We start from the raw sequence: 15,015 nt of genomic DNA on the forward strand, positions 1-15,015 counted from the left end.
ATCGCCTGGGCCGGGCACGTGGGCCTTGTATTCGTACGATCAATTTAATGACGCCTGCTCCACTAGTGTGGCGTATACCACAGCGTATTCCGGAAAGCTGGTAATTAACGTGTCGCATATTGCAAAAGGCCTATAAAAAGTAGCAATCACGATGCGCTAACAGACGGCCGGGATTTCGGCAGCGCGTGGCTGCATGTCTCAAAAATCCACTCCTCAACGGACCCTCCTAGCTTGACCCACAAGGTTACGACACTACTAATTCCTAATCCTATCTTTAGTCCCACATGGTTACATGCTTTATTTTTAGCATGCAATCTTTTACAACGTGTAATTAATTCTAAGCAAAACTGGACTATATTTTGGTGCGTCATTATTTTCTTGATTTGTTCTGGTGGACCCCATCCAACTTCCCTTAAACATTGACCGCTCCACACGTTGCACGTCTTTGAGGTTGCCTCATATTTCTTGCGTAGTAGGAATAAAAACATGAATCTTCCCTTACTCCTTTCTTTAACTCCTTCCATATTTCCAAGTAAATACTCATAACTAAAAGTTTTTTTTTGTCACCACTCATAACTAAAAGTTGCATGGACCGAATAGATTTTTCCTTGTCTAGAAAGAAAACAGAATAGCATCCTAAGTTGGTTTCCACGTCATGTTTTTTTACCTTTATTTCTTGCATCATCTGGCCGCGAGCCTCTACATCTTTGACTTGTGGCAAAGGCATAGATCATTGAAAACATTAGCAGTACTCATGGCCATATCATCTTTAGAGTGTAGATTCACTCATTTTGTTCCGTATATAGTTCATATTGGAATCTCTAGAAAGACTTATATTTAGGAACAGAGGGAGTATATGGAGCTTGGGCTGGATTTTATCCTGGCTCTCCGTAGGTCCTGGGAGGATACCCAAGAACCCAAGCTGCGGCTGGCTCTCTGCATGAATTCAGAGTCGAGGAGCGGCGGCTCAAGGCGTGTGTGTTGGCTCCAAAGCGGGAGTCGGGGAGGGACGGCTCGAGGCATGTGTGTGTTTCGCTCCAAATTCGGAGTCGAGGAGCGGCGGCTCGAGGCGTGTGTGTTCGCTCCAAATCCGGAGTCGAGGAGCGCAACACACACATGCGCACGATGAGGCAGCCGTCTTGGTGGACGAGGCGGATGACGAGTTCCACATGATGTACAATGCCCACAGAAAGGGCAAACACTGTCACTACTACCTCGACAAGGGGTGGAGAGGGTTTGCTGCCGACCATGACCTTGCCGATGGCGATTGCTTGGTTTTCCACATGACGGAGAGGGTAAAGTTCAAGGCGAGATTCAGCATCTCCTCCATTCCATGGATAAAAACGCCCGACTTTTTACTTTTAAGGAACTCCACATTCAGTACGAGTGCGTATATAACTTGTTTTCTAGCAAAAAATTGCGGAACCGCTGTGTTCCAAATGTGGCCTTACGATTCTAAAACATTCCTGAAAGTTGCTTGGTGGTGTCATACTCACTAATGCGTTTGTCTGTTGAGACATTGGTTTCAAGTTTATATACATGAGAAAAACCTGGTATGTCTACTGAATAACTAGACTACATACTAGAGTCATTGGTATGTCTTAGCTTTAAATTATAAAGTGGGTTATATGCCATATCCATAATTGGAAGTTTGAAACTAGCGAGCTGTGTCTACTTATTCATACATGAGAAATTAGGCTTGTTTGGACTGCCAATTAATTCTACACAGAGTTTGCAGGCAACAATGTTATTGCTCAGCATCCCTACAGTATATACCTCCATTCCAACCAAATCTACAAGGGCCTCTAGGAATTATTTCATTCATAGGCCTTTAATTGTCCACAGTCATATCTTTTTTAGATAATGGAAGGGATTCTTTTAATGCCTAATCGTCAGGAGGCCGTTTTATCTCACTGCTAAGTGCATATCGTGCAACCTCATTAGTTATGTAAACGATGCAGGTCTACATTTTTAGAGCAAGCCCAGACTATGAAAGCGACCAAACTTCCAATGACTCTGAGGATGAAGAGTAATGAAGATGTGTGTTTCGAATACAATGTTCGATCGGAGCAGGTACTTTGTTCTTACCATTGTTTCCTAGGTTAAATTTCTTTCCATCGTTCGCCTAGGTTGAAGTGTACTTGGATTAAATGTTTCTTTATCTTTTGCTGAGGCATTGATTTCATAATTGGCCAAGCTCAGTCTGCGGATAAATACAAAAAAACAAACCCACTTGCTTATGAGTTATGGCCAAACATAACTGCGTGTCCTGTACTGGAACTAGATGTTGTGAGGAAACACACTGGTCGTTTCTCCCATTTCCCTATTGTTTCGAGATTTTGAGCCTGACAAGTTAAACTGCAACCTTATTTTGTTGCTTGCTTATGCTAGCCGTGAAAATACACGGGGAACTGCAGTTTATGTACGAACTTTGAGACTTACCCGATGGTCCTTGCAAAGGTTCTGCCTGTCTTGCCTCGGTTGGTCCCCTTAGACTCACTTGATCAGCAGTTCTGTAGTAATACCAATTAAAATGCTCTTGTATACGGTTCTGATCTATCCTTATAGATGTTAATATGTCTTTTGTTGCAGTTTGTAGGAGAAGCACACTCTCCGCTGATGTTGCATTCGGCTACGGCGATTTCGTGCTGGTTGCGTGTAGAGTCGTGTACTTGGGCCCAGTGTAGCAGACCTTGTATTGGTTGAATTAAATGATTGTAGTCTGACGATGATCTCGAGTGCATTTTTAGTGGCTGTTCCTGTTTGTTTTCGGCTACTAAAATGATCACCCTCCTGATCTTGAGTTCTTGGACACTAACACCCTGGATACTGATCATCCTCTTGATCTTGAGTTGTTGGACCCAGACTAAATATGTCCTTATGACACGCAATTGAAACAAATTCTTTTTGATGGAAAAAAGCTTTGGTGGCTGAGGCTGCAAAGTGGGCTCTTGAGCGTGCTGCAGGGTCTGACCATATTCACGGTGGGAAATGTTTGGTGGCGTGGCGCAAAGTCTGCAGCCCAAGAAGTCTTGGTTGAAGCCTACAGATCTGGCTAGACCTTGGCAGTTGGCAAGTCTTGGTGTTTGGGTGGGTCTTTTTAACGATGTGATTGAAAAGCATCATTTAATTAAAGGTCTGTCTAGGTCACATTTAGATGTGACATAACTGTGTCACATCTAAGTATGGCACCAACGCCACCTCATCCTAGCATAAACCCACCCCTCTTGTTTTTTGTTTGTTTTTTATTGTTTGAAACAATTATGTTTCCGTCTGGCACTATACGCAATGGAGTACAGGAGTAGTACGTGTGTGTGGCTGCCTCGCTGGCGCCCCGCTGCTCACGATAACAGCATGCGTTGTGCTGCCGCCTTTCTCTTCCGCTTGGTACGCATTGTACTGTCTTTGCTTCACTTCATGCACGCATTGTGCTATAGCTTTTTTGTGTGCATGATACGCATTGTGCTGCCGCTGCTTGACATGTATACCTTGAAGAATCACACATGTGTGTATCAGTGTACGTATGTATGTACGTACACGGGCGGGCGGCAATGCATGTCTCTCCCAGGCTGGGCATGCGAGGGTCATGTGAGTGGAAACTTATAAAAATGTCCATGAAACTTAAAAATTCCCATATAACTAAAACAACTTGTAAATTTACAAACTTGAAAATGAGAACATCTATTAAAATTCTGAACAACTTTTGAAAATCTTAATATTTTCTAAATTCTAGATTTTTTTGAATTGATGAATGCAATTTTTGAAAAACGCGAACATTTTTCGAATTGGTGAACACAATTTTTTTAAATGCTATCATTTTTACAAAATTCCAAAAGAAATCTTGAAAAACGCAAACAATTGTTGCATTGGTGAACAAACTAGCCTTATCTACAAAAGGATATGCCTCAAAAAGGATGTGTCTTATTTGTATACAACTATGAGATTTCAACGAAAGATGGGGAACTAACTCAATGGGCTGGAGCTAAATATCATATAAATGGTGGCTTTTTCAAAAGAAAACACACATGAAAACTTGGTTCCCTCTCACTCGATTGCATGTCTTAAAAAAGGGTCGAAAATGGGCTTACAAGTGGGACATTTGAAAAAAATGGTTTGAGTGGAAAAAATAAAAATAAAACAATCTTGAGCAGCTAAATAGGGAGAACAAAGAAAAAAATAAAATATTAACTGTCAGGGTGAGGCTCACATTTTGCGTATTGAAGATGGGGTTGTACCTCGAATAAAAATTGGTCGCTCATCCCAATTACAAGTAGATGTGAACTTGTAAATGCGACAAAAAAAATTAGGAGCCCAATTTCAAGTCAATGGTGGATTTGCAATTGGGGTGAAGAATAAAAAAATGTCTGCAAGCCGAAGGTGGACTTGCAAAGTAGGATGAAAACAAACTACAAGACGAGTTGTGGGTCAAGGCTGGAGTTGCAAATGGGACAACTACACAAAACTACGATACGAGTTGCGAGTTGCGGGTGGACTTGCAACTGGGACAACTATAAGCCTAGTTGCGAGTCGAGGGTGGACTTGCAACTAGGATGAAAAACAAACTACACGCCAGTTGCGAATCGAGGATGGACTTATAACTGGGATATAAAATAAACTATGAGTCTAGTTGTGAGTCGAGGGTCGCCTTGTCACTGGGACAACAACACGAATTTATGATACCAGTTGCGTGTCGAGAGTCGACTTGCAACTGCGATGAGAAGAATTACGGGCCCAGTTGTGAGTCAGAGGGTGGTCTTGCAACTGGGACAACAACAAAACTATGGGTCTGGTTGCGAAGTCGAAGGTAGACTTGCAACTGTAATAATACGGAACTACGAGCCCAGTTATCAACATGCAATTGGGACCCTCGACATACACACACACAACACCTAGTTGCGGGTTGATGGTCAATTTGCAACTGGGGGGCCACGAATAAACACACACACCCTAGTTGCGAGTCGATGAGAACTTGCAACTGGGATCGTCAACAAACACACACCCCTAGTTGCGAGGTGATGCTTGACATGCAACTGGGGACCCCTTGACAAAAAGACACACACACACCCCTACTTGCAAGTCGGTTATAAACATGCAAATGGGGACCCTCGACACACACACGCACATCCCCTAGTTGCGAGTTGATGGTCAACTTGCAACTGGGGGCCACGAATAAATACACACACACATACCCCTAGTTGCAAGTCGTTTATCGACATGCAATTAGGGACCCTCGACACTCACACACACACACATCCCCTAGTTGCGAGTTGGTGGTTAACTTGCAACTGGGGGCCACGAATAAAACTCTCTCTCTCTCTCTCTAGTTGCAAGTCAGTTATCAACATGCAATTGGGGACCCTTCACATACACACACACACATCCCCTAGTTGCGAGTGGATGATCAACTTGCAACTGGGGTCACAAATAAAACACACACCGCTAGTTGCGAGTTGATGGTCAACTTGCAACCAGGGGCCACAAATAAAACACACACCTATAGTTGCAAGTCGGTTATCGACATGCAATTGGGGACACTCGACACACACACACACATCCCCTAGTTGCGAGTGGATGGTCAACTTGCAACTGGGGACCACAAATAAAAAACACACACACACCTCTAGTTGCAAGTCGGTTATCGACATGCAATTGGGGACACTCGACACACACACACATCCCCTAATTGTGAGTGGATGATCAACTTGCAACTAGGGGCCACAACTAAAACACACACACACACACATCGCTAGTTGCGAGTTGATGGTCAACTTGCAACTGGGGGCCACAAATAAAACACACACACACCTCTAGTTGTAAGTCGGTTATCGACATGCAATTAAGGACACTCCACACACACACACATCCGCTAGTTGCGAGTGGATGGTCAACTTGCAACTGGGGGCCACAAATAAAACACAAACACACACACACACACACTCACAAAATGCTAACAATTTTTGGAACATTTTTTTGAAAATTCAAAACATATTTCGAAACATGAACATTTTTTAAATTTACGAACATTTTTTGAAAGGTGAACATGTTTCCAAAACATGCGAACAATTTGTAAAAGTCATGATTCTTTTTGGAACTTCTGAACAAAATAAAAAAAACAGGAACAATTTTTTAACTTGAGAACATATTTTGAAATTTTGAAGAAATATTAGAATTCTGGAAAATTAAATAGGAACAAGAAAAAAATTGAAAACAAATAAAAAAGAAAACTAAAAATGTTCACGTTTTATAACATTGCTCAAAACACAACTTAAACAGCACCGTACCGACGTTTCCTGCCATCTCCAAGACAAAGACCAGCCAGGTCAGGTCGTCCTCTTCTTCAGATTTCGAAACAAAAGCAAGCAGAAAATGGAAGGACAAGGGGAGGGGAACAGGCGAACCATAAAGGAGAGTGACGAGATGACGGGCTATACTATTCGTATTCTAAAAAACAAGCCCATAACAAACAAACGCGACGCTCGGCCCAATAAAAAAACAAAAGCATGTCCGCTCCGCTGTAGGCCTCCCGGCCCGACAAAGATGATACACTCGAGACGGGACGCAGTTCGGTCGCGAAGCGTGCGATCACCCGAGCGCGAAAAACAAAGCGCAAAACAGATCGGACGGCTGGACATGTAGATGTGAGATCACTAAAAAACATCTAGATGTGTTTTAGTCATCGAAATTGCTGTACGGACGACAGTCGCCGGCCGAACTGTGGACGACGGGAGGAGTGGACGGTGATGCTCACTTTTGCTAATTGCATGGATGGCTTGATGCGCTGCATCGTCTCCAAATCGTCCACAATGTGTCGGCTGTGTAGGAGCGTTGTTTAGTCATTCTGTTTAATTAATGCAAATACATGAGAAAGTTATTTGTGTTGTTGGTCGCGTGTGTTATACTGATGCTCAATGTGTTATAGGTGGTATTTTCATTTTTGTCAACATAGGGCCAACGTTCAGGGATGATGACACAGGGCTCCGAAGATCTTCTTGTGTCATGGTTGTCATAGAATTTTTTAAGTATTTATGGTCTTTTGTGTTTGCGTTTCAGCGTGCTTGTAAGAGTCGACTACTTTGTACTGTTGCATGATTTGAATGAAAAAATTCTTAAAAAACATAGGGCCAACGAGAAGAGGCGAGTATAGGGCAGAGGGCCACGTCACATTTCCCCTTCCCTGCTCAGTCCAGCTCTCCTCCCAAACAGAGCAGCGCCGGAGGGGAGGAAGCAGAATCGAGAAGGGGCAATGGCGGAATCCAACTCGTACGAGGAGCAGCGCCGGAGGCAGATTGAGGAGAACCGCCGGAAGCTGGAGGAGCTCCGCCTGCACCATCTTTCCGCCGCCGTCCGTGAGGCCGCCGCCAGGCCCAAGCCCAACCCCAAGCCCAGGCCAGTTCGTCAGATCCTCTCCCTTCTTCTTCCTTGCCTCCGGTCTCCCATCTCCTTTTTCTCCCCTACTTATATGACTGGTGCCGCAGAAGCGCAAGGCCCCGGGGCCCGGCGAGCTCCGGCGGTCCGGCCGCGTGGCCGGCCTCCCGGAGCAGCCCAACTACCTCAAGGGCGCACAGCAGCGCGACTACCAGGGAATGTACGACGATGTTATTCGGAAAGGACCGACCGACGCTGACGAACAGATGGCCGCCGCCGCCGCCGCCAAACAAAAGGCGGAGGAGCTCAAGCAACGGATTCACGGCATCCGCTGGCCCGCCTTCGTCAAGCCCGTGACCCACGACTGCGCCAGCAGGGCAGCCGTAATGGTATTATATTATCTTGGATCGGATTGGATGTTGATTCGGTGAGTTATATGCATTGTGTTGTGACTTGTGACAGACAATCCCGAAGCACTTCATCGAGCATCTCCCGGCGCATGATGAGGCGGTCGTCTTGGTGGACGAGGCGGATGACGAGTTCCACATGATGTACAATGCCAGGCACCACTTCCTCGGGAAGGGGTGGAGAGGGTTCGCCGCCCACCATGACCTCGTCGACGGCGATTGCTTGGTTTTCCAACTGACAGAGAGGACAAAGTTCAAGGTGAGATTTAGCATCTTCACCATTCCACGTTCAGTAAGAGGGCATATATATTAACTTGTTCCAAAACCTGTTATGGCTGCATAATAACCAAACTAGACCAAGTCATTGTGTAGTATCAAACCTCAATGTTTTGTATATTACAAGTTTTAGAGTGGTTGGGCTTTTTTAGAACCGTTCGTTGATGTCGATCTAACGGCAGACAAATACGAAGTACTGGGTAGTACTCCGATGAAAGTACGCGAAAGTAGTAAAACGAGTGGGACCGGTACTCGTGACAAGGTGGGGACGCGTTTTAATCTAGGGGCAGTTTAGTCCTAGGAAAATTTACACGCGCCGCCCCTCTCGTCGAATGCATAACCGCCGCCATGGTGCTACACATTCCACAATTACTCATCGGCGGCCATCTCTTCCCTCTCCTCCATGTCCATCGCAGTCATCTCCTCCTTTTTGCCGCTGCAACTTCGCTCCACTCAGGCAACCCCCCCCCCCCACCCCCACCCCCTCTTCGACGGCAGATCGAGCTGATGGCCGGCGGCGAGAACACCGACTTCATGCAGATCACCAGCGGCGACCAGGTCAAGTTGGCCAGGTTGAGGGAGATCCGTTCTTGGTTTGACAACACAAGACAGATGAGCTGGACGGCAATGGCCACTCTCAAGAATTTGGCGAAGAAGGAGAGGGCAAAGCTTTTCCCCCAGCCCGCGCAACCGATTCAGAAGATCGAGATCCTCCTCTGGGCGATGGAGCAGGCCAATTCGTCCAGCGAGTGGACCAGGCGGAGGTGGTGGGCGTTCAGATCCAGGGTAGAGCATCCACTGGATCAGGAACCCATCGTGCACGAGGTGCCGTTGCAGATTGTGCAGCCTCCAACCGAGTCACCGGAGACTTCGAAGCGCAAGATGAGGAGGACAATGGTCGCGACCTCGCTTCCCCGCCGTTCTCCACGCTTCCCTCGCCGCTCTCCTCGTCTGAACGGCGGCGGTAGCTATGTTTAGAGTAAGCTTCCCCACTCCTCATCTTTCTACTGCTCGTGCTTACATCGTGGTGATACTGATCATAATAGTTCAGAGAGGGAATGCTAGATGGCATTTTAATCTCAATGAATTGCATGAACATTTGAGTACATGGATTTGGAGGATGGATTATGATGTATGTGAACCCTAGGGATCATATGAACCCTAGGAAAAAATAGTAATGTTGTAGTGGTAGACACTGAAATATTTCGGTACACACCGGTAGGCACTGAAATATTTCGGAACTGCCCTAGGCAAAATTTGTAATGTTGTAGTGGTGGACACTGAAATATTTCGGTACACACGGTAGGCATTGAAATATTTCGGTACTGCCCTAGGCAAAATTTGTAATGTTGTAGTGGTAGACACTGAAATATTTCGGTACACACCGGTAGGCACTGAAATATTTCGTTACTACAATTTCAGTACACACCGATGCACACTGAATTATTTCACTACCGTAGTTTCAGTACACACCGGTACACACTAAAATATTTCAGTACTGCAAATTCTATACAAAGTTGGCATTTTGTCATTTATGTGTGAATTAATCCATGCATCATATGGCCTAACTTTGTACATGAGTTTGGGTCAATTTCATGTCTATTTATTGTTAAAATTTTTGTCATGCCATGAAACACAAGACAAGTCACTGACCCAAGCTTGCAAAGATGCCATATCAATGTTGCTGATATGACATATGCATGTTTTCACCTAGTCTTGTGTCTGAATTAAAACTGAGCATTTTTTCTTGATGGTATCCATGGATCTAGAACTCCTATGAATTTGCTCATGTTGGATGTTTTGTTCTCCATCATTTGTACTAGCATTCCGTGCGATTAGATGCCATGACAAGACCCCTGGCATATTTATTTTCTTGCCTCCAACATCACATGTGTGTTTTGTAGGAAAAAACCTGGAGTTCACCAGGCTGGCTGAAGTTGTGAGGCTGGGAGGCTGATGGTGCTGCTACTGGCTGATCCTTCTTCTTTCAGTTTTTGTTCGTCATTTCTCAAGCCATTGGACCAGGGCTACTTCCCTATGTGCTGTTAATGTATTAAGTAGTTCCTTCGAATTTGTAGTATTAGTTAGTTTGAATATGGAAGTACCTTAATTTTTAGGAACGAAATGTTGCTATGTATGACCAAGGGTTTCATACCGTAATCTTTGGATAATTAATTATGTGAACTGTTGGATGTGGCGCATAACGAAACTCCTCTACCATTGATACTAGTTCAACATGTCGGTCCAATTAGAGACCAGCCACTACCATATAGAACAGTTAGCATTTCATACTACAACCTGGCACGTAGAAAACATCACACAGTGGAAGCACATCCCTAAGCACCTTGCATTGTACAAAGTCTTAGAGACAAGCCTCTACCATATATAACAGTTACCATGTCACACTACAGCCTATAAAACATCACATAGTGGAATAATCATAGCTAGTAGAGCATTAGGTACCAGTTAATAATAGTTGCAATCCATCACAAGCAATAGTACCTAGATATGAGTAGATATAGGTACGGTAATACACGACAAGTACTCGCAAACAAGAGCTAACATAACAAGTTCATTTCAGATTGAAACATGACCCACTGCAGTTCTAAATGAGGTGGATGGTGATCATCATCCTCAAGTCATGGCGACGGGTGTTCGCAACAATGAGTAGGATGGCCTGTCCTACCCAAAGATTCTTGGCACGAAGGAACTTCTTCCACCCTGCCCTGCTCAAGACAGTGCGACCGTTCGTGTCTACTGCATAGGCACAGCTGGTGATGGAGCCCGTTCTGGTAAGGCGTAGTCCAGCAGCCATGCCTTCTTCGTCCGGGTCGATGCCACAGCTATCAAATAACCTCTTAGGTAATTTCTGAAAACAGTTGACATGATCATATACATTAGTGGAAATAGCAAAACAGTTGACATGATATATAATTATGTCACGTGCAATTATCAACAAAGCATACACTTCAAGACACATATATCATTGGATTCAACACTGAGCATATATATCATCACATCAGTACACTATACGCCAAGCATCAAATTACTACAGTAATTAGGCATATCATTAGATTACTGCGTACACTAAGCATATCATCGCATATTACTACACTACATGCATGTCATAAAATTCTTCACTAAATGAATTCTAAACTAGGCCTCTCATCACAGTACTACAACATGCATATCATATGAACTACTACACTAACTAAGCATGTATATCATGTAATTACCACACTAAGTAACATACCATGATATGCCGTTTAACATTCGCCCTTGTGAGGCGGGTCACGAATGGCTTCCCTAGGTAGTCTTCACGTAGCAGAAGCATGTCCCAGAGGTTGCCGATTTCCTCGTCGCCCAGTCTGAGTCCTTGGGCATACAGGTATTCAACAAGTGGGTTCTCATCATCATCTGAATCTTCATCATCTGAATCAGCACCATCTTCCTCCTCATGAACTTCATCCTCACTATCCGGAATCAAATTTAGATAGATAACAGAAATCCTGGGCCTATCTTTTCTGAAGGAGAAGCTGATCAATTCACCCCCACTAAGACGCATGCGGGCGATGAAACGATCCCAATCATCTCCTCCTATCTGGGTTATCTTTCGCCCCTTCTCGACCTGCATAGTGTATGGGCCCCCAAGAGCATTGAAGGTCACGGTGTCTGCGACGAGCTCATTGAATGCCAATCTCACATTGCATGGTACGATCTATGTAAGATAAAAACAAATAACAGACACAATACATTAGTGGAAATAGCAAAAAAACAAAAAGAATGTACTGTCAGAAGGTTCATATAAATTGTTACCGCTGCAAAAACAAAAGAAGGCTGGAAGTAGATGCCGAACAGCGTGGCAGTAGAAAGGCTGGTCCGGCACCGTGAGTTGCAGCGTCCACATTGTGCTTCCTCCATTCTACACAGAACGTGTTGAACTCTAAGTTGAATTGTACATAGTACAATACAAAGATCATACATATAATAAATCATAGTGATAACCTATACTGGCAATGGCCAATCAATCTATTTTCTATCATCTACGTAATAAAGCAATGCCAATGACAATGGCAATGCCCGTCTCATCTAAACCTGGGAATAGTTCGGCATCCAAACTAAAACCAGTCCAATCCACAGCACACATCAAAACCAAACCAATCCAGATATTTCCATTTAGAATCTAGACCAAACCGAACTATACATGCTCGTCATCCAACCCAGTCCAAACCGTTTTCAACTTTTGGATTGAATCCAAAGGTTCAAACCGTGGACAAAGCCATACGCGAGGGCACGTCATGAATCTAGATCAGACATGGCGTCAAAGCTCGAGAGAGGCGACGAGCTCCGGCCAGCAACAGCGGCTCTTGGATTTGAAGCAGTAGTAGGTGGTAGTGGTGGCTCAAACTAATTGATTGATTTGGTCTCAAACCATAGAAACCAAATCAAGATCCAATCCAAAAACTAAGTTTCAGTCCAAACCAATCGGCTCAAATCCGCCTCCGTAGGGAGACGCGGTTGGGGAAGGGAAGAAGAAGGGAGATCTCACGTACTTGCCGGAGTTGGCGGCGGCCGCGCACCGGCAGCGAAGAGAGGGGTCGTCGAGAGATGGCGGCGACGGCGGCGGCGCTGGTCGAGAAGGGGAGAAAGAAAGATGTGGAGTGGTCGAGACAGGGAGAAAGAAAAATGTGGTACATGTGGTGGCTTGGTTGTGTGGATGACAAGGGGACCCACCTGTGAGACTGATAGCAATTGATGGCAAACCGCAGGAGGTGCACGACCGCGTGCACGACCGACACGTCCCCACGTGGAATGGGGACGGCCGGGTGGGTCTGTCAAGTCAAATCGGCACCCGCGGCTTCTCGGTAACTCCAAGAGGCAGGAGCAGTGCATTTCTTCCCCAAATCGGGTAGAAAACCCTCGTCCTCTCCACATCCTCTCTTCCTTCCTCACCACCTCACCACCCTCTCCTCCTTCCTCACCACCCTCCTCCCTTCCTACGCCTCCCTCCTCCTGTCTTCGACCGACGATGAAGTGCGGGCGTGAAGATGCGGCGGACGAGCCGGAGGCAACCATCGGAGCACAGCAGTCTGCTGCCGTGGTTGTAGCCGTGGGTGCAGCGGCTGAGTCCGCCGTAGCGGCGGAAGCTGGCGGTGCAGCGACCATTGTGCCTGCTCCCGCTGCCATCGCAGCCATCGAGGCACCCGTCGGCGAGCACAAGGTCGGGGAAGATCTGGAGGAGGAGGAGATGAGAAGGCGTAAGCGCAAGGTGCATGACGAAATCGAAGAGCTCATGGAGGAGAACGCCATAAAGGAGTTCGACCTAGATAGCAGGAAGGGAAGCAACTTCGACGAGGATGCCATCGATGAGCTATCTGAGGTAGTACTCTGTTTTTTGCTCTGTTTTTTTCATGACATTAGGGTTTTTCTTGTAAACTAGATGAGCATCAATTTCACTTGGGCGTGCTAGTTCTACGTATGTAGGATTGTAGGGATCTAGCATAGATCTTCATGTTGGATGTGAATTTTTAAATCTGATTCACATTCTGATTCCAGCAGATACTCTAGTTTTTTTTCATGGCATTGGGGTTTGTCTTGTTAACTAGATGAGCATAAGTTTCACAAGAGATACATTAATGAAAGAAGTGGGATAATGAACCCAAATACAAGAAAATGTTCATGGCAGGGATACATTAATGAAAAAGTGGGTTAAACAATGGATATATGGCAGGATTCTCCATTGGCTTCCCAAGGACAGTGACAAAATGCTGCAGTTCCTGATTCATTTTAGTTTATGTAGATGAATTAATTTGCACACATGTTCATATATGATTAGTTTGCACACATGTTCATAGATGATCCATTTGCAATTTCTATATAGATTTCCATTTTGCAAAGGAAGTGATCGCTCCCTTAATAATTATGGGCTGACAGGACATATCCACTGGATACCAAAAAACCAAAACATTTCATCTAGCCAATTTTCCACAGTAATAGATTAGCTGAGTTCTTCTATGTGTACTAATTCACTAATTCACAGGAGGATGACGACGACGTGGACTACATCATGGACAGCAGGCACAGCAAGAGCCGGTACACCCTGAGGCATCTGATTGCTGGGAAGATCAAGTACCGTTTCTTTGGCAAGATTGGGTGCCCTTTCTGTTGCAAGGTGATCGGTGGCGGCATAGATGGCATGATCCAGCATGCCTTCAGCACTGGCAATGGACATGGTAAGAAGCATAAAGCCACTACTCTGGCTAAACATGCTGCCTACGCACGCTTCCTCGAGATTGTCAAAGTCAATGAGCCCTACAACATGCATTGAAGAAGGGAGAGAAGTGATGTGCTGCTAGAGTGCTGCTGCTGCCCCAGGACCGCCGTGTCCTGTTATGTTATGTGTGTTTGTTTGTTGTTGGAGTCTAAAACTGATGTCCTATGGTGTGTCTAAACCTATGCTGAGCGGTGGTTGATCTACCGTTTATGTTAAGAGTTTGCTGCTACTCTGGTTTAGTGTTCCTAGTTGTTAATACTATTTTGGTGATGCATGTTTAAGCCTTGTACAATGCTAGATGCTTAGGGTGGTGCTTAGAAAAATAAACAGGATATTTCTGAAGCACTAGTGCCTATTTCTACAGGAGAGACGCCTAGTTATGCGTCTACCCTGTACAAATAAGCACATGTGCTTAAGAAAAGCCTGGTTTATTTCTATAAGCAACTCCCCTAAGCACCTTGCATTGTACAAGGCCTTAGCAACTCAAGTATCGTATGGTGGTCTATGTTATGGTTGCTGTGTTATTCTGCCGTACGGTGATGCATGCTAGGAACTCTCATAATATGACTATGGTAGTTATAGCTTGACATGACTATGTTTAGTGTATAACTCAGCATGTTCATGCCATATCTATGAGCAATTACAACTGAACTATGCATTAATTTTTGACAAAATTAAAGCATGCAAATGATT

The 15,015-nt window shown here is 44.9% G+C and overlaps 1 protein-coding gene across 1 annotated transcript; it reads left to right on the forward strand.

Moving 5' to 3' along the window:
- Positions 1-7,195: 7,195 nt before the first annotated feature.
- LOC123084146 (B3 domain-containing protein Os06g0194400-like) lies at positions 7,196-12,961 on the forward strand. Its single transcript, XM_044505904.1, has 4 exons — positions 7,196-7,390; positions 7,476-7,754; positions 7,828-8,031; positions 12,818-12,961. Exons 1-4 carry the CDS (start codon positions 7,244-7,246, stop codon positions 12,959-12,961), a joined length of 774 nt encoding a protein of 257 aa, XP_044361839.1. The 5' UTR covers positions 7,196-7,243.
- Positions 12,962-15,015: the final 2,054 nt, after the last annotated feature.

This window comes from Triticum aestivum, chromosome 4A, assembly GCF_018294505.1.
Source record: "Triticum aestivum cultivar Chinese Spring chromosome 4A, IWGSC CS RefSeq v2.1, whole genome shotgun sequence".
NCBI lineage: Eukaryota > Viridiplantae > Streptophyta > Magnoliopsida > Poales > Poaceae > Triticum > Triticum aestivum.